Here is a 25,737-nt window from a genome sequence, read left to right as displayed (position 1 = left end):
TTTTTGCCATCGCCACAGAGCCGTTAGCGGCGAGATTGAGACAACATAACACCAAGAGAAGCATAGGATTCACCTCCAGGGGTTTATTAGTGTCCATGTATGCGGACGATATAACAATCTTTATGCAAAACCCGGTTAACAATTTTGGCCCCCTGATGAGGGAATTAGTGCGATACAGCGGGTTGACCGGCATTAACGTCAACTGGTCCAAGTCCGCGCTTTTGCCATTGACTGACGGTACGACACATTGCCCTACCGAATTCCCCATCACTTGGGTAGACGGTGAGGTGAAATACCTGGGTATACATATAAGCCGCTCGATACAGGACCTATGGCTTTTAAACTATGGCACCGCCGTGGAATGGCTTGAGACAAAGGTGAAAAAACTGATTACTCTGCCGTTGTCACTGACAGGGCGTATAGCCATAACAAAAATGATTGTACTGCCAAAGTTCTTGTATCTATTTGCGAATGTGCCCCTGCCACTTACGCAATCCTTTTTTCAAACGCGTACGCTCGGCCCTACTGGAGCTAGTGTGGGCGGGCAGACAGCCTGGAGTGCAATGGAAAGTATTGACGCTCCCTTTTCGTCAGGGTGGTCTGGCGGCTCCTGACTTCGAGTTATATGCCTACTGCGCCCAGGCTCAATATCTACACTTCTGGCACCACCCGATCCCATGTCAGCCCCACGTGGCGATCGAAATAGATGTGTCGGCACCCACCCCTTTAAAAACGACGCTCTATCACAAATACAAACGATCGCCGGATGACGTAAACACGGTGGAAACAGTGCGATGGGCCTGGCAGGGCATCGCAAACCGGGCAGACATCTCTGAGCTGTATGCCCCATCCATGCCGCTGAGCGGCAACCCCTTGCTGGGTCCTCTGACAGATGCGGCGATTTCTGAGAGGGCGCGACAGCGTGGTCTGGTGGTGGCGAGTGACCTATACCCAGACGACACATTTGTGGAATTGAGGGACATCTGCGAATCAGAAGTCCCTACGGCCTCTGAATTGCTGCTATACTATCAATTACGAGCGGCATGTAGGGCCAGATACCCGATGTTCCCGGCAGTGCCGCCTTCGCTTCCGGCGCTGGAGAACGTACTAACCAATAGCTCTCCGAGAAAGCTGATCACCCGGATCTATAAAATAACGCAAGACACGACGCCATGGGTGCGGCCTACCTCGAAATCGCAATGGGAGACGGAGGCGGGAATAAACATAACTGATAAACAATGGCAATTCTGCTGTGACCAGTTGGAGAACCTATCACCTAACTATAGGCTGCGATTGATGCACTTTAATTTCCTACATAAAACGTATCGCACGCCTACGCAACTCTTTAAAATAGGATTACTGCCTGACTCTCGCTGTTGGAGATGCGGGGCTGGAGAGGCGGACTTCTTTCACCTCACATGGAGTTGCACGCCGATACAGCACTATTGGGTGGAGGTTTTTTCGAAATTAGGGCAGATACTAGGAGAAACACTGCTTCCTGACCCAATGGTGGCTCTACTGGGATATGTCGCTGACATACCCAGTGCCCCAAGGAAATTAGCTGCTTTGTTACTCCTACTGGCGAAAAGGCAAATTGCACTACATTGGAAAAGGAAAACTGCTCCGAAGACGACAGGGTGGATAAATTCGGCCCTATACTGTCGATCAACTGACTACATACTGGGAGCTCCAACCACCGCGGTCTAGACCTACTGATATATGGCTGCCCCTTACGACCTGGCTGGCTGGAGCAGAGATAGACGAGTGACACTGGGTGTGAGAGGCTGGAGATGCCTGATAGCGATGGATGAGGGGTGCATGGTGTTTGGACACGCATGGCGTGAGATTTCACTAGAGGAACATTACTAAGATTTTGGCTGTATAAAGACGGTAATCGAACGTATGACTATGTGAGTGCAACTGGACAGATTGAATTGAATAGTTCGGGTGCTGCGCAGTTCCCCCCTCACAAGTGAGACTGTTCACCGCATGCACGTATTCCCCCCTACGACTTCTTTGATGTTAACTACTTGAAAATCGCCCTAATAACAGTGTCAAAAATGCCCTTTATGTTGACAAATAATTTATGACAAATGGCAAAGCGTTGTTGGTTTGGTTGTATAGGTTACTTGAAAAGTTACCGACACATGATCCTTGCATATGATAATGGTACTGGACCGCAAGATATGGTCAACAAGAAACTAAAGATGCTGCCTGCCTCCGGGTTGTTGGCTGAATAGCGGTGTACTGCATTTGAACAATGAATAAAAGTTTGTAACCCAAAAAAAACCAAAAAAAAAAAACCTTGGATGTGTGGATGGCTTATACCAATTTCTTAGGATAGAGAGAACACTGGGTGGGGGCATCGGGAGGGTGATTCAATCAACCAAAGTGTATCATATATTGGTCGGTAGTAAGAGAGTAGCGTAGTAGTGTCACCATCAAGTAGGAGTATAGTGCCAAAGGACAAGTGAACAGTGATACAAAGCGATGCAGAGTCTCTGATCCAGCACCTATAAAGTTCAGGAGATCTTGGCCAGAAGGATGGTTTTCACCTCTTTCTTGAAGAGCGCAGTGGAGGAGATAAGCCTGGTTTCAGGAGGGAGCGCATTCCAGATCCTGGGTGCCATTCCCGAGAAGGAGCGCTTGTATGTTTTCTCTTTCCGGAATCTACGGGGTTTCAGGAGTAGATTTTTTGTACTTCTATTGGATCTCGAACCTCCTGATATAGACAACTTTTGAGCGAGGTAGTTGGGTGCATTGTGGTGCACAGCCGCGTGTGTCATAACTGCAATTTTTAGCTGTATTCTGGCTTCAAAAGGCAGCCATTTTAGAGACTTTAAGTCTGGGGAAATATGCGAATGTTTTCTTGAGCCAGTAATGAGTCTCGCGGCAGCGTTCAAGGAGGCTCTTAGGGGTGCTGTTGTGGATAGCGGGAGTCCGCTGAGGGCCACAATTCCGTAGTCTATTCGAGGGATGACTAAAGCTTGTACAGCAGTTTGGAAGTCTTTGGCAGGGAGGAAGGGTTTAAGTTTCCTCAGTGTATTGATTTGGAAATTAGCTCCTTTTGTGGCTTTGCTGACGTGCTGCTGCATGTTGAGCTTGGCCTCGAGTGTGATGCCAAGGGATTTCGCCGAATCCACGATGGTAGGTTGGACATTGAGTGCTGTTAGGTTATTGAGCCAGGTTTGGGTGGTGGAAATTTTCGCCGGGGGTGAGATGAGTAGGAACTCAGTTTTCAGAGCATTTAGTTTGAGGTGATTATCGGCCAGCCAAGATTGAGTGTTAATAAGTGTGGAATTCAGATGTTTGATATCTTCCGGGGATTGTAGCTTTAGGTAAAGTTGTGTGTCGTCGGCGTACATATGGAATTGAACATTGGATGCTTGGAGCAAGGTGGCGAGCGGTTCCATGACGAGGTTGAACAGTGTGGGGGAGAGGGAGGATCCTTGTGGAACACCTAGATCTGCAGGCACAGGTGTAGATAGCACATTGTCGATCTTGAACTTCTGAGACCGGTTATGAAGGAAGGACGAAAACCATTTGAGAACAGTTCCCGATAGACCCATTCTAGTGCTTAGCAGCTCCAGCAAGTTCTCATGTTTGACCGTGTCAAATGCTGAAGAGAGGTCAAGAAGGGTGAGGAGGCAAGACTCATTGCGATCAAGGATTTGGAGGGCGTCATCAATTATGTGTGTCATAACTGTTTCCGTGCTATGTTTCGCTCGGAAGCCTGATTGATGAGGGTTGAGGAGGTCAAATTGGTCAATGTGTTTTGTTAGTTGGAGTTGGACACATTTCTCCAGCAGTTTGGCCAGGGTGGGGATATTGGTGATGGGACGGTAATTGTTTAGGTCAGACGGATCAGCTGTAGGTTTCTTGAGTATAGGCGTGACTTGCCCCACCTTGAGGGAGTCTGGAATGAGACCGTGTTGAAGGGAGCTGTTGATGATTTTGGTCCAAAGAGGGAGGAGCAAGGGGATGTAGTCTTTTACAGCATTAGCAGGTAGGGGGTCTATGAGGTGATTAGAGGGCTTCAAGGTGCAGAGCAGTTTTTGTATTGCTTCTTCCGAGTAGGTATCGAAGTGCAGCCATGATGCCTTGTTTTTAGGTTGAGTGTTAGACATTCTGGTGTGGATGGGGAATCGGCTTACATCCATGATGAGGTAATTTCTTATGTTGTCAGTCTTTAGCTTAAAGAAAGCAGAGAAGGCTTCACAGTGTGGGGTGTCGCTTGTTGTGCTGTTTGATTGTAAGGGTTGTGTCTTTGTTTGAGTCTTTATTAGTTCGAACAGCTTTCTTGGCCTGTTTTTTGCTTGGTCCAACTGGCGGCTAAAGAAGTCCGACTTTGTGCGCTTTATTTTCCTGAAGTAGGCATTTCTCTTGTTCTTAAGCCTTTTGAGATGCAGTGATGAAGGGTCAGATCTCCAGGTGCGCTCTGCCATTCTCATAGAACGCCTGTCGTCATTGAGTCTATCGTCATACCAGGGGTTCGAAATTTTGGTGGAGACTCTCTTCAGTTGCAATGGGGCGACTTCATTGACTATTGTATTCATAGAGTCAAGGTAGTGGTCGGTCAGTGATTGAACATCCGAGGCACCTGAAGGGGGAAGGAGGAGATTGCCGATGTGGGGAGGAAGGGTAGAGGGGTTGAGATTCTTCATGTCCCTTTTCCAGGTTTTGGATTTGGTTGGTTGAGCCGGGTTAGGTTTAACTGTTTCGTTGACAAAGAAGGTGATAATGTGGTGATCTGACCAGTCGCAGGGTTGGATCGCCTCCAGTTGGGTAGAGTTCTCTTTGGCGATGATGAGGTCGAGTATCGAGCCTTTGTCGTGTGTTGGTCTATCGCATATTTGGGTGAGGTCAAGCGCATTAAGGAAAGTTTTGAGACTATTCACCACTGTGTCTTTCTGATCGTTCCAGTGGAGATTGAAGTCACCCAGATAGACTTGGGTGGTCTGCCGACCGGCATTGGATGTGATCATGTCCATCAGTTGTTGGGTGAATATGAGGTTGTCACCAGGCGGGTGATAGATGAGATGTAAAGCACAAACTTGTTTGCCCTCGCTGGTGATGTCGAGGCAGAGGAGTTCACAGGAGGTAGGGGAGGGGGAGGTGGCTTTAGTAACGGAGAGGTTGCTCCTAAAAATGCATGCAATTCCCCCGCCTGTCTTGCCAGGCCTGTCCAGTCTAATGATGTGATAGTTGGGGGGGACTAGTATGTCCATAATCGGGGTAGAGGCTTCAGTAAGCCACGTTTCAGTCAGAATGGCTAGGTCCAGATCCATTGCTGAGACGAGATCAGCGATGTCGGAGGAGTGTCTCTGGGCCGATCTGCAATTGAGTAGGATGCATTTGAGTTTGGGAGTGAGAAGGGTGGTCGAGCCTTCTAGTGTGAGGGGGACTTTTCTGAGGTTGTTAGGGACGGAACCTCTGTTGTTAATGGTTGGGAGCCTCAGAGGATTTGTAAGAATTGTGGGTATGGGGATGTGTGTGTTGGATATGTGTTTTACCGGACCTGGGCCATAAGAGCGTAGGAGAGAGCATAGGTCGCGGTCCGACAGTGGGTTGAGGATACGATGGGGGCGGTGGGAGTTATTGCGAACGGGGATAGTCGGCCAGCGCGGGGGTCGTTGGAGGCGAGGGTATGTAGGGAGGGTGCGTCGTTTGTAGGGTAGAGGGATGGTGGGAGGTAGAGTGGGCTGTGAGAAGAGAAGGTCTTTGATTGCGTGGAGACCTTTTTTGACTTGTAGGAGATCCTCTTTGACTTGTTGGAGGGTGGATAAAGTCAGGTCATGAGGTGGATTGGAGATGGGGTTGGTGGTGAGAGCCATTGGTGAATGGTTGAGTAGTGAGCTGGAAAGCGGGCAGGGTATCGAGGGGGGGATATGCTAGCGTTGTTGGAAGGTTCTGCGGTGGCAATGAGTGGGATGGCATTCAAAGTGTGGGCGGGTTTGTGGGCGAGGGGTGTGGGTGAAGTAGGGGGGAGTGTGGGAGGCATAGGTAGTGACGTCAGTGGGAGACGGTGCCGGTGAGTCGAAGAGTGAGTGAAGGCTGAAGACAGTGGGGGAGACGGGAAGGTAGTGGGGGCTGAGAATAGGAGGGGGGAGAGAGGGGGATGCTAAGGTAGGGGAGGCGGTATGTTCTGTAGGACTGGTTGGGAGGGTGAGAGTGTCGTGGGTGAGAGTGGGGAGGGAGCTGGGGAGGGAGAGGGATCCCTTGTTCACTTGTATAATTTAGCCTAGTGTTCAGTATGCATCTCAGTTTACAAAAATGTTGCCACAAGTGAGGCGCCACTCGTTGCTTTTACTTTATGCCGTCTTTTTGTTCAGCATAGAACCTTCTCCTGCAGTAATTCGTTTTTGTTAATTCAACTCGATCGTTTAGTACATGTCATGAGGTGGGCAGTAACATTGGTTCAAATCAGACTTTGTAGCTTCTGCTGACAACGTTTATTTGTGAAATGTTACTGTACTAGTTACTTAAGCGTTTCAGCATTTTTTTGTATTGTCCTTATTGGCATTTTGAACATAAAACAGGCAACACCAACATAGTAGCCAGTTACTTCCAGTCTTAACACATTCCAGCTATTTGTGCAATACAACAAGGTATAGTGTTCTAGGCAGAGTCCACAAATCTCCAGTATGAAAAAACTAAAATATCATGCATTTACATCAATTTAAAAGGAGGCATTAGCTTTGCAAATTAAACGTCATTGCACCTGGTGTTTTTCCACAAAGGCAGGGCCCATTTATGCTTACCAATTCTAATATTTAACATTTTAGCAGTAAAACCTCTAGATCAATGCATTACCCGCCCTGAGGCTTACAAAGACATGTCTACAAACCATCTGGCCCCCCTGTAGGACCTGTCCCATCTTGTTGGTGTGTGCTTGCCCACTCTAAAAATGGACCCCATATGTCCCTCAGCTCCCAAAAAGTGGTTAGTTGTGTGTGGCTAAATGTTACATGCTGGATCCACTCTTTCATGGAAGGGGTACCTCTCCTCCCCCAGTGCATGGCTACCCTCCGCTTAACAAAAAGCAAGAACATAGCATGTACTTTTCGAGCCTCGACAGGTCTGTCTCTGATATATCCCAATAGTCCCAGCAAGGGATCCGGATCGTCCGCAGTACCAATGATCTCATGTATTGTGGTGAAGATTTCAGACCAGAATGTGGCAAACTTTGGCCAACTCCTTGCCATGTGCAAAAACGTAGCTGGGGCAAAGCCACATCTCCAGCAGCCGTCGTCTGCCTTAATCCCCATACGGTGTAGCTGAGAGGGGGTCCTATAAATTCTGTGGAGATTTTTAAAATTAATCAAGCGTAGCTTGTAATTGGGGGACAGAGCCGTGAGTTGGTTGCAACAAAAAGGCCTACTGTTCCTCCGTTAACGGTGTTTGCAGTTCAGCATTCCACGCTTGAAAGGCCCTGGGCTTAAACAAGGGGGCGGAATTCTGCATATTATTGTAAATTTTCGTGATGAGTCTACGAGGGGAGTCTGTCTTAAGCACGTTCTCAAGGGCAAGCAATGTCGGAGGGGGGTTGGGTAATGTGTCATGTAGAGCTCTGCACGTGACCCAGAGTTTATAATAGTAAAATAATTCGGAGAAGGATATTGCGCGCTCCTCCGTGGGTTCAGGGGGTAGTGTCTGACTTTTTTTTTCCTTTTTATTAACCATCCAAAAGTCGACATTACAGGGCACTGAAAATCCATACATGCTTAGAGTCTTGAGCATACATGGATACAAGCTTACAAATTACACTGAGTAATAGCAAAGACTATGGTGTAAGTTGGTTGTCTGGGGGTGGGGGCCACAGATACATCCACGATATCTATTCCATTTGTGACATATAGAGGACCATTTTTCGGGACACCCACAGGAGACGTATGCCGTTTTTTCTCTGAACATGCACAAGTCCATGCCGTTTTTCCAGGAGTCCACCCAGGGTGGCTCCCTCGCTCCCCATAGCTGCGCTATGTTCCGTTTAGCTATCATTTGGCCGAGCGTAGCCCATATCTTATCTCTGCTGTTGAGGTCGGTAGGCTCCCAAATATTCAAGAGGCATCTCTTAGGCCTCCGGCCGTGTAACTACTCCCAACACCCTACTGATACATTCGAGCACTCATGACCAATAGGACTGGATAAGGGGGCACTCCCAAATTATGTGCATAAATGAACCAATCTGCCCGCATCAACGCCAACAGTCACCCTCATCCATCCTTCCCATTTTGACAAGTGTTGGTCCGGAAACATATATCCTGTGGAGGACCTTTAACTGGACCATACGTAGTCTAGAAGAGATGGCAACCTCCTTTGGGGAGGCAAGAGCCTCCTCCCACTTCTCATCTATCTCCAGCCCGTCTCCCTCCCAACGCTGTCTCAGGAGTATCAGGGGATCCGATGTGTTGTTAACCAGCTTTTTGTATGTCAAAGATATAGCCCCATCCGGTAAGTAACCATCTAAGAGTCTGTCCTCTAACGGCGAAGCGTCTGATAGGGAGGCGTCTTTTGGTAGATTCGACTGTAGTGCGTGTCTAACTTGCAGGTACCGGAAGTACTCGGAGTCCTCAAGTTTGTGGCTTTGTTGCAAATCGGTGAGAAACATCACCTCCCCGTTTTTCCACAAGTCTCCGACAGTAGAGATTCCGATCCGATCCCACTTGGCGAAACCCTTCGTGGTGCCTAGTCTTTCCGAGTCCCACAAGGGGGTTGCCAGAGTGAGTTTCCCATCCCACCCCAAGCTCCTTCTAGCCGCATGCCATACAGCCACCGAATGTTTAGTTGGGCCCATAAGGTGATACTGTTGGGGCCTGTAATAATGAGCTCTGTAATACCTACCCCCAGCAGCGTCTGAACATTTTTAATCGAAGTTGTGGAGGTAGAAATATTCGCTTGTTTCAAACTCGTCCAACATGGAGAACTCATATGAAGTCAAGTTAAACAGATTTCCGCATTGCACACACAGAAATTTATTAGGTTATTCAGTCATGGAGTATGTATTTTTCATGTAAACATTTTATTAGCATTTCTATTGTTATTAGATAGTATATTGATAATTTATGTTAACAGAGATGGTACATGTACGCTTCCATAACAACACTTGCAATGCAAGTTCATTGTAATCTGAGCCACTCCCTACCCCTCCCCATCACAGAGCCAAATGGATCGCTGCAAGGCAATCCTCTGACTTCTCTCCCCCCATCTCTGCTGCAGAGACACCAGGCACACAAAAAAGACATGGTCATTTACAACACCAATAGCTCTAACTCTAGCAAATGCGATACCTATTGCATTGCAAATGCTTGCATTTAATAAGGCGAATGGTCCTGCAACAACTTCTGATGGGCCTCTGTTGGGTCCCTGCTCTTTGGCCTGCAGTCTTGTTCATTTTACACTGTGTGGCTCCATTTCTCATTTCATACATCTTGCTAGCCCTTGTGCCAGTAGTGTGCCATGTGTTACTTCCCTTCATGCATTTTTGTCGTGTCCTGATGTGTTTGGCCATCACCTTCTTATATTCATAGCCTCTTAGTTTTCAAGGAGGAGTTAACCTCTCCCCTGATTAATGTGTGTAATAGCCTCCTGACGTGATATTAAAATTAAAGCAATGTCTTGAGTATGGCCTTTGGCTTGCGCCAGTTTTTCAAGGTCTGGGCTGTTCCCTTGGTGTGATTAAATCTGCTGTCAAGCTAGGTCTTCTATGGGGGGAGCATTACGGTCTTCTCAGTTTGAGACCATTTATCACTTGACCTGCCCTAACAGGCTAACTTTTGGGACACTCTGGAAGGGCTATTTCTGTCTGCCTCAAACTTTAATAATGGAGTACCCTATGGTACAATCCTTTATGCAGAGTGCAACTAGAATTTGGATTCTCCCCGTCAAAATCTGCAAATCAATGCTTAGCTGTATACATTCATAGTGATTTGTGAGCCGGTCAGTTTCTGCTCTGAGACCTTCCTCCCTTGTTTCATGATTGTTTTTGTTTGTACTCTTTTTCTTGCACTGAATTATCTTTTATTGAGCTACTATCTCTTACATTCTGAAACGTTCAAACACCTTCAGGCCATGTTAATACTATATCAAACCGCATAAATATATAAATGAGTAAACTGTGTGCTCCATTCGTCTCAGAATTACCTCACACATAATGTCTTTGTCCCTCAGAACCTGCAGGAGGAAAAAGAGCGCAAGTCAGAAAGCCTACCCCCTGAACCTCTTCCGGATGACCCCAACAGCGTTAAAATAGTCTTTAAGATGCCCAATGATTCAAGAGTGGAGAGACGGTTCCTCTTCACACAGCCATTGACGGTAAGGAGAATGAGGTTGCCTCGTTTTCAGGACTGTTCAGTGGCCTTGGAGTAGTTGCTGCTGCTTCTGTGTATTGTTTGATTGGAGTGGCCATTAAAAAACACAATGTTTTTCTTATATCCGCCAGGTGATCCATGACTTCCTTTTCTCGCTGAATGAAAGCCCAGAGAAATTTCAAATCGTGGCCAATTTTCCCCGCCGGATCTTACCCTGCCTTCCCACAGAGGATCGGCTTAACACCCCTACCCTGCAGGAGGCTGGACTCTCTCGATCCCAGGTCCTCTTTGTGCAGGACCTTACGGACGAATGACATTCTGAGAGAGTGAAAAAAGAGGGGAAAAAGCAAGAGAAACGGGGGGAGAGAAGAAATTAATATTCTAATTATACATTATTTTTTTTAAAGACTGCTGTGCCCAGTGTGACAATAGCAGGGCCAGTTATAAGGCGCATGACGTGGTTCGGCATTGTGGGACGAGAGAGATGACCTGTGTAAATGCTCCGAGAAAGCATGCAGGCCAGCACTCAGGAGAAACCTCAGCTGACATGACAGGTGAAACTGGAACGGAAACCTAAATTCTTCTCTCTAGGCGTACAAGGAACAGTGCCCGCACATTCCACTTAGGAGAAGTGGGCAGCCTCACTTAGTGTGGGCTGAGTTCCGACATTCTACGTCTTGAAGCAGGAGTTCCCGGCAGATTCTTTTGGTGTGTTTTTTGATGGGGGCTGGAGGGGACCGTGGAGGGAGGGGCACCAGAACAGATCGGGGACAGGAGGAAACGGACAATAAAGATTTCTTCCTCATCACACTATGTAAAAAAAAATATATAGATATATATATAATTTTTTTATTCTTATTTTTGTTGCTATGTAAAAGACCAAAGGAGTGTTTGCTGTTAGTATTGACCCAATGAAGAGCTGGTTAAAGTTATGGAATTTCTGAAACAGGAGAGGGGGCATGGAGGAGAATTCTTACCCCAGCTAGGGGTTCATGACTTCCATTGTTTAATGACAGCAGCCTCTTGTGCGCAGGCGCTCCTTCTTGCACGTCTCCTCCCACTGCTTTCCTGTCCAGACAGACTGGGCGTATCCAAGAGATAATTTATTCCAAGAAGTATAAATTAAACATTTTAGAATTTTGATGGGTGTAACTTACTATGTGGGAATGTGTGTTTGTGCTCATATTGATAGTTTGCTGATCTGAATGCAGGTACACCAGTAGATTAACACATATATCTGGTTAAGACCTAAGTAGCCAGTAGGTATGAGGTTTGGATCCAATGGATTGGTCTAGCTTTTTATCCTCATGGGATTGATCAGAAGAATTGACTTTGAGTTGCAGGAGGCAATAATACCACTTTTTGATGTTCTAAAGAAGATACATGTCTGTGGCAATAAGCAGTACATACATCAGAATAAGGTACTCAATATTGTCAATATATTTTCTTTTTTTGTTGAAAGCAGTTTTATTGGTTATCCAGAAATAAACAGTAACAAGTCCACACCATTTCACTCATTAAAGGCAAGAAGTCTGTATGCCAGTTATAGGAGAGTAACCTCATATTTTGAACCCTTGAACAGTCCAGACTTTTCCAAGATTCCAGAAATGTATTGTAGGGCTGCGCTTCGTAAACCAAGAGTCAGTTATGTGGCACTGCAGAAACAGGATACATCTTGCTGTTCTTACCCGCATTTGAAATCTGATAAAAAAACAAAAAAACTTGTAAAGCAAATTCTCTCAGATACAGTGACCAGGACAAGAAAGATCGGCCATTTATGAAAAACACTGTCTGTAGTATCTAAATGTTTTGTTAAAGAAGGATAAAGTAATACTTGCCTCAACTGTCAACAGACCATTACATCACCCTGACTGTACTATACAGTGTACACCAGTGTAAATATTGTGCAAACCAGTTGAGGGTAATCAGACAGTATTTGCTCCTCTACTTAAGCCAGAGCACAACTGTCATTTTCAGCAAGGTAAATGAAGGACCACAGTCGCAGTGATATTCACAGACCTTGACAATCCTCCTCAATCCCAGTTGTTTCCACAACAGTCACATAGGATATTATGATCAAACTCGTTCTCTCCAGAACATTTCCAGGGAAACGCCATTTAGTAGCAACCTGCTGCCCTCTGGACTCCACATTAAAGGTACTATCTTCTTTCACGTTTTACATCCTGCAGGGTGACCGCAGGTGTTGCTTTTCCCCTTGAGCATTGGCCAAGTCATGGGGCAGAGTAGTTTAAGTTCACAACCCGGATATGCTCCATTTTTGTGACTTTTACAGCATTTTTCCCAATTGGCCATCAAGTTGTGTGCCATTTCCAGACAGGTGAAGAACTGACTAACCCCATGTGATGGCCCTCATGTTGGAGGGATGAGCAGCGTACATTAGATTATTTTCCATTAGTCTGCGTTTTACCGCAATGCCTGATTCCCGCTAATGGTGAACTAATTGGGTGTAACCTGGAAACACCCTGAGTGCAAACCCTTTGTATTGAGCCAGCGATATATTTCATGCATGCTGCAGAATAATGTTCCTTTTGCCGAAGTTCAGGAGTTGGAAAACACTGCCTCGTTGCGGAGCATCTGGTTACAAAGCTTTGTATGCCTTTTCGATTTAGAGATTTGAAAGTCCCTTAAGCTGCAGAGTATCAACCATCCACTTTTCAAGAATTTGTTTTTCTGAATGTCCCTTTGCCCTTTCAGGAAAGCCTGAAATGCGAAGCTCATTGTGATGACATCTCCCTCTTCCACTCACATCTCCAGACTTGGCTAGTCTTAAAGTTTAATAATGGTAATAAGGATCTCATTTGTTATTTGTGATAGTCCAAACTATGTCTTCAGTTATTTTCCTAATTACCACTTTCTCAATGTCTGCTCATAGTTGATCTTGTGTTCGCTTGAGGCTCCCAAGCCTTTATTAGCTCTTTAATAGGAGATCTCCATTCCAACTATAACTTTAGACAAGTGAGCCTGCTTTGTGTCTGGGATGTTTTTTTGAAGCCCGCAATGTTCTGCAAATTTTATTGGTTTTCACTGGCTTATTTTATTCTTTTGCATCATGAAAGCAGTTCTTTGCTCGTCAGTGATTTAAACTTTCCTCTTTAGGTTTCGCTGCAGACCCCAAGGAGTCTTGAACTTCCCAAACTGTCCTGTAGTCAATATTCCAGTGCTCACAGTGCGTTTGTAGGGGCCATTTGGCTCCACAGACTGGCTTCATGCACAATTAAGGGCACAGTCAAGTTTATGGATGCCAAGGCGCACACACGTTGCCCAGATCCATGTTCGAGGCAAGATAATCATCCCAAGGGAGCAATGCACTCCCGGTGAGGCAGGGTCAGTTTGGGCAAAAATCAAGTGATGCCCCTCTTTTTGGTGTGTGTTCCTTTAATTTTGGTAATGCAGACTAGGATTTTGTAGTTTAGTTAGAAGTGGCATTGCAAGGAGTCTCCAGTTTCCTAAGCCATTTAATGATGATTCTAGAGGGCCCTAAGTCTGGCTGCACCCTGTCGCAAGCATGTGGTGCACTCACTAGTAATTCGGTCCAGCAACTGACAAGCGCTCTGGTAGCCACCACAAGTTGCGGGTCCGGTTCGCTCCACAGCTCCCGTCAGTGCACACCACTGCTGTGCCAGGGGTCTGACCATTCCAGGTCTCCCCATTTACCGTGCATGTTTGCAGGCCGCATGCATCTTTGGTTAGGTTTAGGCCATGCTGTGTCCAAAGAATGCCCTCAGCTTGATCTACCAGATGCGCTCCCACTCTGCAAACTACAACTAGCAAATAAAGCAAGGCTGTAGGCAAGTCGTCTTGTTTCAGTGCTTGATCCTCCTTGAAACGGGCCTTGTTGACACAGTTTTGTTCGGATATGGCCTCTTCATCAGTGCAAGCTAGGTGCCAATAGCATTGCCAATACAAGCATAAACCCCTACCATTGTGCACATTTAAAGTGGCTTTTCAAACATATTGTTATGAAGGTTAATTGGCTCCATGGGGACAAGATCAGTGAAGGATTATGTGAGAAATTATGTAACCAGCGGCTTACATATACACAGGATCTCCTGTAATGACTTTACTGGAACATGTCCATCAGAGCTAAAAGTAAGGCAGTACCTATACTCTCATAATTATATAGGCCTTTGTTCTGCTACTTTCATGCAATTGTGAAGATAGCAGGGTTGCGTGAAGCTACAACACAACAAGCAACACACTGATTGTGAGAGGTTGTAATATTTTCGTGAGAAGCATGTTTGTTGTAGATTCACTTGTATATAAACTGTAAAGCAGTACCCTCTTTCTGTGATGAGGTGGCAGGTTGAAAGTAGAAGAACAGAAAGCGGATATCTGTAATACTGTCTAACCAACGTGTTCTTTTCTGGCTTGTACAACCAAACTGTGCTGTCTTGTAAATGTTTTGAAAAATGTTGCAGCTCTACAAATGTCGTCTAATAGAATGTTTCCCAAAAACACCACTCTTTTTGCATTGATGTATTTGCTCCTAGGAAGACCAGGTTCCATAAAACTAATGTAGAATACACCAGTAGTCGATCATACGGTGCACCATGGAGTTATGTTAGAATGAGGTTTAGGTCCACATCGGCAATAGTAGTGCCCTAGGTTGGGAAACTCATTAATGCCTTCCATGAACGGTCATAACTGCTGGTTATTCTAAAAAATATGTTGGGCGGTTAGGTTGCAATTACTGCTAAATGATCTTGCACAGACAAGTACATCAAGCCTGACTTCTGCAATGTGAACAGGTGTTTAAGGATATCCAGCACAGATGCCTGAAGAGGATCAGTTTGTCTTGTAATACAGTAGTTGGTGTAGCATTTCCAATTTGGTGTGCATCTTGCTCTCATAGGTGATGTGCTCTGTAGGACGGTGGTTATTTATGTAGTGCAAAGTATAAAGAGTCCAGGCAGCCCTTATTGGTTTACAGATGCAAAAATGCTAACACTAAATGCTCTCTTTTGTGGTAGTGTGGGTGAGTAGTATAGGCTTATCAGAGGGTAGTGCTACACATTTGTTGTACTTACAGAGACAGTAAATGAGACACACGAATCGGAGACCAATTTAGAAAAGTAACTCTTAGATACATTTGATACCAAGAATTTCGTTCTCAAATAAGTACTTTTTTAAATATGAATTTTCACAGGTAAGTAAACAGTTCAGTTAAATGTGTCTTCACGCAGCAATGCTTCCCTATGGGAGAAAAGGTATACGTTGCTTATAGTTATTTGCGATCAGTTTATGGGGGTCCCCTTTGGGACTTATGGTTGTAGTGGGCCACGGTCCAAAGTACCAAGAGCAGTTACTAGTTACCTATCCTGGGGTCTCCAGGTGCAGAGGTGCTGGTCGGGTTGGTAGCTGTGCGTGCTATGCCAGTGGAAATAAGAGGGGCCACCTAGAAACGGGCTGCAGAGGGGGACCTGGAGACAAGTCTGGGAGCTTCTAATGGGGCACTTAGTTACAAGGGTCCTGGGGACAAGGGAGCACAGCCAGTTTGTCAGTAACCGGGCGGGGGCTCTTGGATGCAGAGTAGAAAGGTCCGCTGGGCTCTGTGCATCCTAGTACATTACAGTTGTCTGTCTCGCCGGCTGAGGGTGCAAAATCAGGACAGCTGGGCCACTCGTAGTGGATCCTTGCCGTGCTGGCATCCGTCAACGGCACTGGCGTCCCTCGACGGCTGCTCGGTCTTGGTGCAGTGGGAGTCCCAATTAGATTCTCACAGGCTCAGTTTGGTGCAAAAGGGGTCCGATACCCCCGATATTGGTACGGTGCGGCTCGGGTGTGTCCTGGTGTCCTCACTTGGGGGGGGGTGGCGAGACAGATCTGACCTTCAGGAGCACAGGGTCCTGAAGCTGCTGAGCCAGGGTGGCCGGCGAGATGCAACTCTGTACACAAGACATTGCGTTTTCGTTGCCTGCTGTCTGCAGGAGAATAGCTCCTCTAATCCAAGGGATATCATTTGTAATTTGCGAAGAGCTAGCAGTCTCCCGTGGTTCTTGGAAAATGTTCAGCTGCAGAATGAGTCATTGGTCACGATTGCCTAGACTGGTGCAGGCAGGGTTTGTCCCCAAAAGTCCACAGTAAGTCTTCAGTTTTTGCTTTTCTTTTTGCTCTTTTGTCCTCTCTTTTTGATTTGTCGAATCTGAGTGCCTGTTATGGGTGCCACCTAAATACTCACTTTAGGGGCATTAAGGGGAGTGACAGGTAGTAGCTAATGGCCTACTTCTCTTTAGGGTGCCTACACCCTCTATATGACCTCTTCCTTTGGTCATGTAGAGGGTGTAGACACCCTAAAGGTAAGTAAGCACAAGTTGGTCTCTCCACGAGGGTCAGGTGCAGCATTCAGACTGGCAGGGTTGGCGTCAAGTCAGTCATTGCTCCTCTGTTCTCGGGTCAGCAAACTTCAGTCCACTTCTTCTTTTGGTCCGTCGAACCTTGGTTCCTGGCATCAGGGATGCCATCTAAATACTGGATTTATGGGTGTTACAGGGAGTGTAGAAGTAGAGAAGCAGAGAATGGGCTACCTACCTTTAGGGTGGCTACACCCTCTATATGATCACTTCTTGTGGGAAGTGGGTATAACCCTGACCCAGAGGACCTCATTCCCCCAAAAACCAAGATAGTGGGATTTTCCTTCTCGTGTTCACTTCCGGTAGCACACCTTAGGGGTGTTGCTAGCCTGAGGGTGGACATGCCTCCTGACTAGCTAATTTTCTGACCTGTCCTGGTGCCAAATGGGCCCTGGGCAGGGGGTGATGTTTCCCGTCTAGGCAAAAAGTAGAGAGACTACTGCAATAAAAACTCAGTGTTAAAGGCATAAGTCCGCCCTCTAGTGTTGGGTTGGATGATTACAAGCTGCTTTTGTTCCAAGACGTTTTCGAGTCACGAGGCTGTGAGTCTCCTCCTCTTGGTAATACTGCGCATGGTCCTCAACGGTTATGTTTTTTTCGCCGACTGGTTTGGATATAATGTCTTGCGCTCCTGTTCAAGACTCCTCCCGGCTCCCTTCGGTTCATTAATATCTTTACTCACTGCTATTTTCTCGATCGTCCTCTTATTGCGTCCTACACACCCTTCCGAATAGCGGGTTTTCAGCTTGCTTCTTCGTCCCATGTGTTGCGCCCGGCCATTCCAAACTTCACCAATTTTAACGCTCTTGGAGAATGACGTGCTGATGGAACGCACTCAGTTCCTTGTTTGTCCAAATTGTCATTCCAAATATCCTCATACCGACCAACATCCAGTTTGCAGTCTATGCCTCTCGCCCGTTTGAAAGGACAGCTGTGAGGCCTGTGAGTCTTTTCAATCTAAAAAGACTCTTCGGGACCAACGTGCTGAACGACCGGAAAGGCAGCGCAAGCAAGCGGATGATTTCCTGGGCATCTTCGGTCGACAAGAGGAGGGGTAAAGAAGCTTCAGAGGCACAGGAGGAATCCATTTCCATCCAAGATTCCGACTCAGTCCTAATCTGATGATGACCATTCTTCAGCCGGCACAGAAGCAATGGACAGTGAGAACCTCTACACCTGATCCAAAGGCCAAACCATCGGCTTCCACAGAACAAACTGCTCACGGGCCGCCACAGCAAAAACGCCATTGTACGCACCGAAAAACTGATACGGAATCCCCGCCCTCCCGCTCTGCTCTGAAAATTCGGCCAGCAGCAGGGGCCTCCACCTCCTCCACACTCTGGACCACAGCATCTCAATCTTAGGTCTCAGCACTGAAACAGAGGCAGTCCATTTCGGATCCGAACATACCTCTAAAACAAAGTTTCCACCACCGAAATGCTTTGTATTTGGACCGAAAGCCCCACCAGAGCCAATCCTCTAACATTTTCAAGAACGGCTCGATCCGAAACAAAAGACTTCAAATTCAGTCTGGGACCAAGAAAATAGTAGTCCAGCCACCAAAACAACACACTTCTAAAAAGCAATTGTCTTTTGAAAATGACCTGGTAATTCCTGTTCAACCTATGAAGGTAATAAAGGATGCTGCAACTAGACAATTGCACATTCCCATTCCAACTTCACCTACATCACAAACACCACCTACTCCACCATCTCACTCAACACATTTGTTTGAGGTAGGTAACATCCCCTCACTCAATAGGTGAAGATCAGAACATCCCAGAAAATACACAATTTGACAGACATCTAGTCGGAGATTCCTTACCTTTGAACTTCCAGGCGTTAGGCTTGATCCGGAATATTTTTCTTAGCAGTACCCCTGCACGCCGGAAATGTGATGCAGGTTGACTCCTCCTGACATCTGCGTTGTCAATTTAACTACCACTCCGGCACGCTGACATCAGTTCTTTCTGTGCCAGTCAGCGCACATCTGTCGAAGAGAGCTTGCCCCCGGTCATTTTTGGACATACTTTTTTTTTCTTTTTGTCGACTCCTTTTGGTGTGCTAGGGTGTCAAGCAAGAAGACCTCTGGGTTCAAGCTGTGCGGTGCCCGTCACTATGCCATGTTGGTCACGGCCCCCCACCATGCCGGTCACGGACCCCCACTTTGTGTCGTGGTCCCCCTCCAGGCCCAAGAGAGACACTAAGTTGTGCTCCGATTGCCGGGCCATGGCACCGAAGGCTTTGAAGTGGGGTCCCTAAAGCTGATCGCGGCCCAGCGTCCGACACAATTGGAGGTCTCCTCTCTTATCTCAATCCAGGTCGAGAGGATGGTCCGAGCACCGCTCCGGTGAATCGATGTTATCTTCATTGAAGTCCGGTAAGAGGCGCAAAATGAAGTCGAAGTGTACTTTGGCTTCGCCCCGTCCAGCGCACGACGAGACGGAGGAACCTCGGCATTGGAAGCCCCGCTCTGCATAGCGGGTACCTGGGTCAGCTCAGTGTTTCCTTCCCATTCTGCGGACGGGAGCGACCCCCGCCCAACTTGAAGAGTTTTATGGTGCCATGTGCGCCATATTTGGGTCGTCTAACCCTGCCTTCTTGACCTCGCAGGCTCAGATGACTGAAGTTCCTGTGGTTTCCGCGCCTTTGGCTCCGGTGCCACCGCCTCCTACTGGACCCGTTCTCGGACCGACACCGTCGCACCTCCACAACGACCTTACCTGGTGCCTCATCCGCCACTGAGGTACTCTGCGTTGCTGGCGCCCACCTGCAGTGTCATTCCCGATGACACAGAGTGGTTGGGCATCCACTGATGCAGAGACCTGCGCTGACTTATCCGTACGGCTCCATGCTGTTCATCCTGTCCTATTCTGAAGGGTTAGACAAGGATGAGGAGGATTGGGGGGGCAGGGCCCCTTAGAAATCCTGCAAAATGGACTGGTATGAGGAACTGGGTGAGGCCAGTGGCCTGGACACCTTCCCAGATTCTGGCATGCGGTCTCCCCCTAACCTGGCTTTGGAGGAGATGGCTTTATTTGCTATGGTGGTGCGTAGGGCTGTACAGCTCCCTACGGTGGACGTCTTGACAGGTCCTGCAGCCTGGTGTCTCCAGCTCTGAACCCTTGCTGACATTCTTCCGGCACCTGGCCCGAACCTGAACGATTGCCCGCTGCCATCGCCCTGCACTGTGCGACCCAGTTTTCTTCATTGCCCACCTCACAAAGCTTGGTGGTTCAAGCGTCCACTTGCCGTGACCCGTTCCCTTCCTCACCACCGGACAGGGAATCATAGAGACTGGAAAGCTTTGGGAAGTAAATGTTCTCTTCTGCCAGTCTAGCATTGCAGTCGGTGAACACGGCATGCCTTTTGGGCTGTTATTCCCATTCGATATGGGACATATTTATGCAGGTGCTGCCTAGAGCCTCGGAGAAGGACTGGATTCTACTCTCCCAAAACATTTCAGATGGGAGAGATGCAGCGGAGTTCGCCATCTGATGTTGCTTGTACATGACCGACTCGCTAGGCAGAGCGATTTCCACAACAGTGGCCGTACATCACCGCGCCTGTCTGAGAGCGTCTATTTTTTTCCAGGGGATGTCCAAACTAATCTTATGGACATGCCCTTTAATGGTTCCTGTCTCTCCGAAGACATAGCAGCTACCTCACTTGAGCGTTTCAAGGACTCGCTGGCCACGGCCAAGTCCTTGGGCCTCACCACTACATCCCGGCCCTTGTCTGCTTTTCACTCCTTTCATGGTTACGGAAGGGGCTACCAACCACGCCAACCCTATTCTGGACAGAGGGTCAGCAAGTTCAGCAACCTCTGTGGGCTGTAGATGTGGTTCACCCTGTCCCAAATGGTCGGGAGACCAGACGTCGAGCCCACCACGATCTCCTACTCCACTGCAAAACCCTCCTGCTCTGATCCCCCAGGATCATATGCAACCAGTTGGTGGCAGAATACGCCCTCATCTCCACCACTCAAGAGCCCTCACCTCGGACAAGTGTGTGTTGCAAATAGTCCAAAGGGGCTACTCTCTCCCCTTCGAGACTACCCCTCCATCCATTCCTCCAGTGTAAGATTGGCTGACAGAGGATCACCTTGCCTTACACCCTAAGGAAGTCCAAACTCTCTTGGCCAAGGGAACTATACAGAGGATTCCTGACCAGAAATAGGCTGTGGTTTTTATTCTTGCTTTTTTTTGTCTCAAAGAAAGGCAGAGGCCTTTGTCCTATCCTCGGAGCCCTCAATTACTTCCTCAAAAAGGAGAAGTTTGAGATGCTCATCCTAGCTCAGGTCCTGTCTGCCCTGGAAGACTGGATGCTAGCGCTGGATGGCTATTTTCATATCCCCATCCTGCCTGCCTTTGGTCGCTACCTGCGGTTTACGGTGGGCCACGAGCGCTTTCAGTTTGCTGTGCTCTCCTTTAGCCTCACCAGTGCCCCTCAGGTGTTCACGAAGGTGATGCCAGTGGTCGTAGCCCATCTGCGGAGATCAGGGGATTCCAGTCTTTCTCTATCTCGAAGACTAATTGTTGAAGGCAGGTTTGTCCCAAGCAGCCGTTTCCAACCTCCAGACCACAGCGAATCTTCTGCATTTGCTGGAGTTCACTATTAACGTATCAAAGTTGCACCAAACTCCTTCTCAGACTCCTTTTTATTTGGGCCTTTCAGGACACAGTGTAGTTTCTGGTCTATCCTCTCGAACAGCGAGTCCAGGATATTCAGGCTATGATACCGATGTTTCAACCTCTACCCTGGATTTCAGTGAGAATGACTCTGAGGCTGTTGGGCCCTATGTCCTCCTGCTGGTGGACAATGCAAGGTAGTGCATGTGGGCTCTGCAGTGGGACCTGAAGTTCTCACCGACCTGGTTCAGATATCCGAGGTCGCAGTGAAAGCTTCAGTGGTGGCTGCCAAACCGCAATTGGGTCAGAGGCGGACCCCTCTCCCTTCCCCACCCAGAGCTTACAGTAGTGACGGATGTGTCTCTTCTGGAGTGGGGCGGCCATCGGTTGTAGGTGGACATCAGAGGACTCTGGACTCCGGGGGAAGCCAAGCTCCATATCAACCTATTGGAGCTTCGTGTAGTCTGATTGGCACTGAAAGCCTTTTTACCATCCTTCAAGGGAAGGCTAGTTCAGGTGTTCAGACACTACGGACATGTGGTACTGCAACAAAATAGGGCAGAGTGGGGGCGTGGACTTTGTCAAGATGCTCTCCGCCTCTGGACTTGGCTGGAACAGGGCATTTCCCTGGTGGTTCAACATCTGGCCTTTTCTCTGAACGCCAGAGCAGGCAAACTCAGCCGAAGGTGCATAGAAGATGATGAGTGGCGTCTCCATCCGGAGGTGGTCCAAGGTCTCTTTCAGCGGTGGGGAGTGCCTTGATTAGATCTGTTTGCCTCCGAAGAGAACGGGCAATGTTAGCAGTTTTGCGCATTTGAGTTCCAAGGCTGCTCTTGCTCGGTGACACTTTTTGTCGCGAGTGGAGCTCAGGCCTCCTGTATGCCTTTCTTCCCATACCACTCCTGTCCAGAGTGCTCAAGAAGATCAGGAGCGACCGGACACAAGTCATTCTTGCGGCTCTGGATTGGGCATGGAGACTTTGGTATCCCGAGTTTCTGGCTACGATCCTCCGATCAGGCTGCGCTTTCGGGAGGATTTTCTATGGCAGCAGCAGGGGAGGTCTTCCACCCAAACTTGTTCACTCTCCGCTTCCTTGCTCGGAGATTGAACAGCGACAGCTGACAGCTTTTGACCTTCCTCCTGAAGTCTGCAAAGTTATTCTTGTAGCCAGGTGTCCCTCCACAAAATCAGTGTATGCCTGCCGATAGACCACATTTTGTAAATATTGCACAGCACGGTCTCTTGACCTCTTATTTGCTTCTCTGGCAGGTATTCTCCTGTTTATCCTGTCCTTGGCCCAGCAGGGCTCTGCTTTAGGGACTTTGAAGGGCTACCTTTCGGCCCTCTCTGCTTTTCTTCTGCTTCCAGATCAGGCTTCACTTTTTAAGTCCCCTCTGGTGCAGAGGTTTGAGAAGGCGTTAACTCACTTGTTTCCCCCTTCTCCTTTTCTTATGCCACAATGGGAGCTTAATTTGGTCCATACTTTCTTGATGTGTGCACCGTAGGCTGCTGCTCAACTGCCCTCTATGGTTTCTCACTATCAAAACAGCCTTTTTAGCGCCAATTACATCTGCCGGGAGGGTGAGGGAACTGCGGGCACTGTCATCACAGCCTTCTTACCTGACCGTCTTTCCAGACAAAGTGATGCTGAGAACTAGGGATTATTTTTTGCCCAAGGTTGTAACTCCCTTCCATCTGGGACAGTCCATTACTCTGCCCACTTTCTATACACCGCCGCATTTTTCCAAAGAAGAGGAATGCCTCCACCTTCTGGACCCAAAAAGAGTCTTATCGTTCTACCTTGATCACAGTAAAGAGTTCTGGGTGGATGACCAACTCTTTCTGGGGTACATGGGAGCAAAGAAGGGGGGTGCGTACAAAAGAGGACCATATCACGCTGGGTTATCCACTTTATCAAAAGATGTTATGCCTTAGCAAAGAAACAGCCTCCTGAAGGTCTGAGGGCCCATTCCACCAGGGTGAAGGAAGCCACCATGGCCCCTCCAGCGTGGGGTTCCTGTTGCTGATATCTGACAAGTGACCTTCTCTGCACACGTTTGCCAGACACTATTGCCTGGATTCTCGGGTTTGCAGGGAGGGCCTGATTGGCCGCTCTGTCTTGCAGGATTTCCTCTAGTTTATAGCTTTTCCACAGTCCCTCTTCTGGGGAAGGTATTGCTTGGGTATCAGTTCAAAGGTAGGGAAACTGTGCCTAGATTACTCTATCGGAAGACAAGTTACTTACCTTCGACATGATCTAGCCGCAGATTCCTTACCGACCCACCCATTCTCACCGTGGAATTGTTTTTAGTGTCCGGGCTAGTCCCCTTCAGGACCCTAGCTTCTTTAACAGAACATGGTCAGTCACTTCATGGCGCCGTGCTTCTGGCATGGAAAGTCGTGAAAAGTACTGATGTCAGCATGCCGGAGTGGTTGTTATATTGACGCAGATATCACAACAACGACATACTGACGCCACGTGGAAACCACCAACGCCACCTACTGGCATGCAGGGGTACTGCTAAGAAAAATCTTCCGGACCTGATGCCTGGAAGTTCAAAGGTAAGGAATCTGCGGCTAGATCATGTCTCTACGAGATCAGGCATACTGAAGGTAAGTAACTTGTCCACCAGGGGATGCTTGGGATGATTGACATTGAGCTACAAGGAGACACTGACCCTGACTTGTATCCCACCCGCCCATCACTACCTGATGATGCCTCTGCTTATCAGTCTAGGCTCAACACAGACTTAGCATTTCCGTTCCCAAATGCAGATAGAATGCACAACATAGTAACACTAACTTAACAGTTTCAAACAGTAAATCAAATACCTGCCAAAACATTTCTCAGACTACTCAGCATGATGTATTCATATAGTTCCACATGCCAGACTAAATATGAAATATGATATCTCTACAACAATGTCTTACCCACCAATGGACTCAGTCACTAGGTCTACTTCACAATTTAGTGCTGGTAGACCGCCACACTCATCCCACTCTGCAATGGTGGATTCCACAAAATCTATCCATGGGGAAGCTATTTCAGGACCCAGTTCCACAAATAATTGTAACAGACTTTCCTGACAGGTTGGGGAGCACATCTCCACAACCTTACTATTCAGGGAATATGGGATTCCAAACACTAGAATCCCCTTATCAATCACCTAGAGCTACAAGCTGTTAATCTAGCAATCAAAGCCTTCCTACCTCCCCTGCAATACAACGTTGTCTTCATTTAAACAGACATGACAATTATCTCAGCACAGAAAATATGGAGATTAGCAATACATCACAATAGTCACCTTCTAGCAGAACATGTCCCAGGGATATGCAATCAGATTGAAGACTTTCTAAGCAGCACGCAACACCAAGTCCATGAATGGGAAATTCACCCCATGGTTCTGCAACCATACTTTCCCAAGTTGGGGTTTCCATAAATTGACCTATTTACAACAAAAGAAAACTCGAAATACCCACAGTTCACAAGCAGGTCTCTACACCATCAATCCAGAGGCAATGCTCTATGGATGAACTGGTCAGGGATATTTGCATACGGTTTCTTCCTCTCCTGCTAAGGGCTAGACGAACATGGTTTTCAACATTCCGGGAGTTATCCATAATGCAACGCGAGAAGCTTCACCTCACCCCGGACCTTCTCACACAGAATCAAGGAACACAGAGGCATCCCAATCCCAAAGATATTAATTTGGCTCCTGAAGTCTTAGAATTTGGATATTTGAATTTACCTCAAGAGTGTATGGACATTCTTCTACTGGAATGCCCCAAAGACATTGGAAAATCACAGATTTTCAGCTGTCTCAGAGCCGTGGATCAGTGGATGACTTGGAGCCATCTCAAATTGAATGCTTCAAAAACTGAAATACTCACGTGTGGCGATTGGAAAAATTACAACCTGCTTGCCGCATGGCCTGATGAACTGGGATCACTGCCTAAAGTATCGAAGGAAGTAAGAAACCTCGGAATGACCATGGACTCCAAGCTGTCGATGAATGTCCAAGTGGATAAACTAGCAAGATCAAGCTTTGCTACTATAAAAACGCTGCGCCGAATTTCCCCTCATTTGGGATTTCCACACAAGGTCCAAGCTACCATCTCCCTTGTTCTATCCAAACTCGATTACGCCAATAGCTTCTACCACGGATCACCTTTAACGACCATGAAAAGACTACAACGGATTCAGAACTTGGCTGCCAGACTACTCTTGCATATCAAACCACGAGACCACATCTCCCCTGCATTGGTTACCGGTTGCCAGAAGATCCACGTTCAAGCTGCTTTGTATCACCCACAAAGCAACACATGGAATAGGACCACTCTTCATCAGGAATAAAATCTCCAAACACATTCAACAAAGGAACCTCCGCTCTAAAGGAGAATCTCGCCTAAAAATCCCACCATACA

The 25,737-nt window shown here is 47.5% G+C and overlaps 1 protein-coding gene across 1 annotated transcript in view; it reads left to right on the top strand.

The window, feature by feature from the left end:
- Nucleotides 1-11,451, top strand: part of FAF2 (Fas associated factor family member 2) — a 117,774-nt gene extending 106,323 nt beyond the window's left edge. Inside the window, exons 10-11 of the mRNA XM_078652811.1 lie at nucleotides 10,171-10,314; nucleotides 10,442-11,451. Coding sequence (XP_078508937.1) covers nucleotides 10,171-10,314; nucleotides 10,442-10,624 — 327 coding nt within the window. The 3' untranslated portion in view covers nucleotides 10,625-11,451. The remainder of the gene's footprint in view (nucleotides 1-10,170; nucleotides 10,315-10,441) is intronic.
- The last annotated feature ends 14,286 nt before the right edge of the window (nucleotides 11,452-25,737 follow it).

Source organism: Lissotriton helveticus, chromosome 7, assembly GCF_964261635.1.
Source record: "Lissotriton helveticus chromosome 7, aLisHel1.1, whole genome shotgun sequence".
Lineage (NCBI taxonomy): Eukaryota > Metazoa > Chordata > Amphibia > Caudata > Salamandridae > Lissotriton > Lissotriton helveticus.
This window is presented reverse-complemented; position numbering and strand designations above follow the sequence as displayed.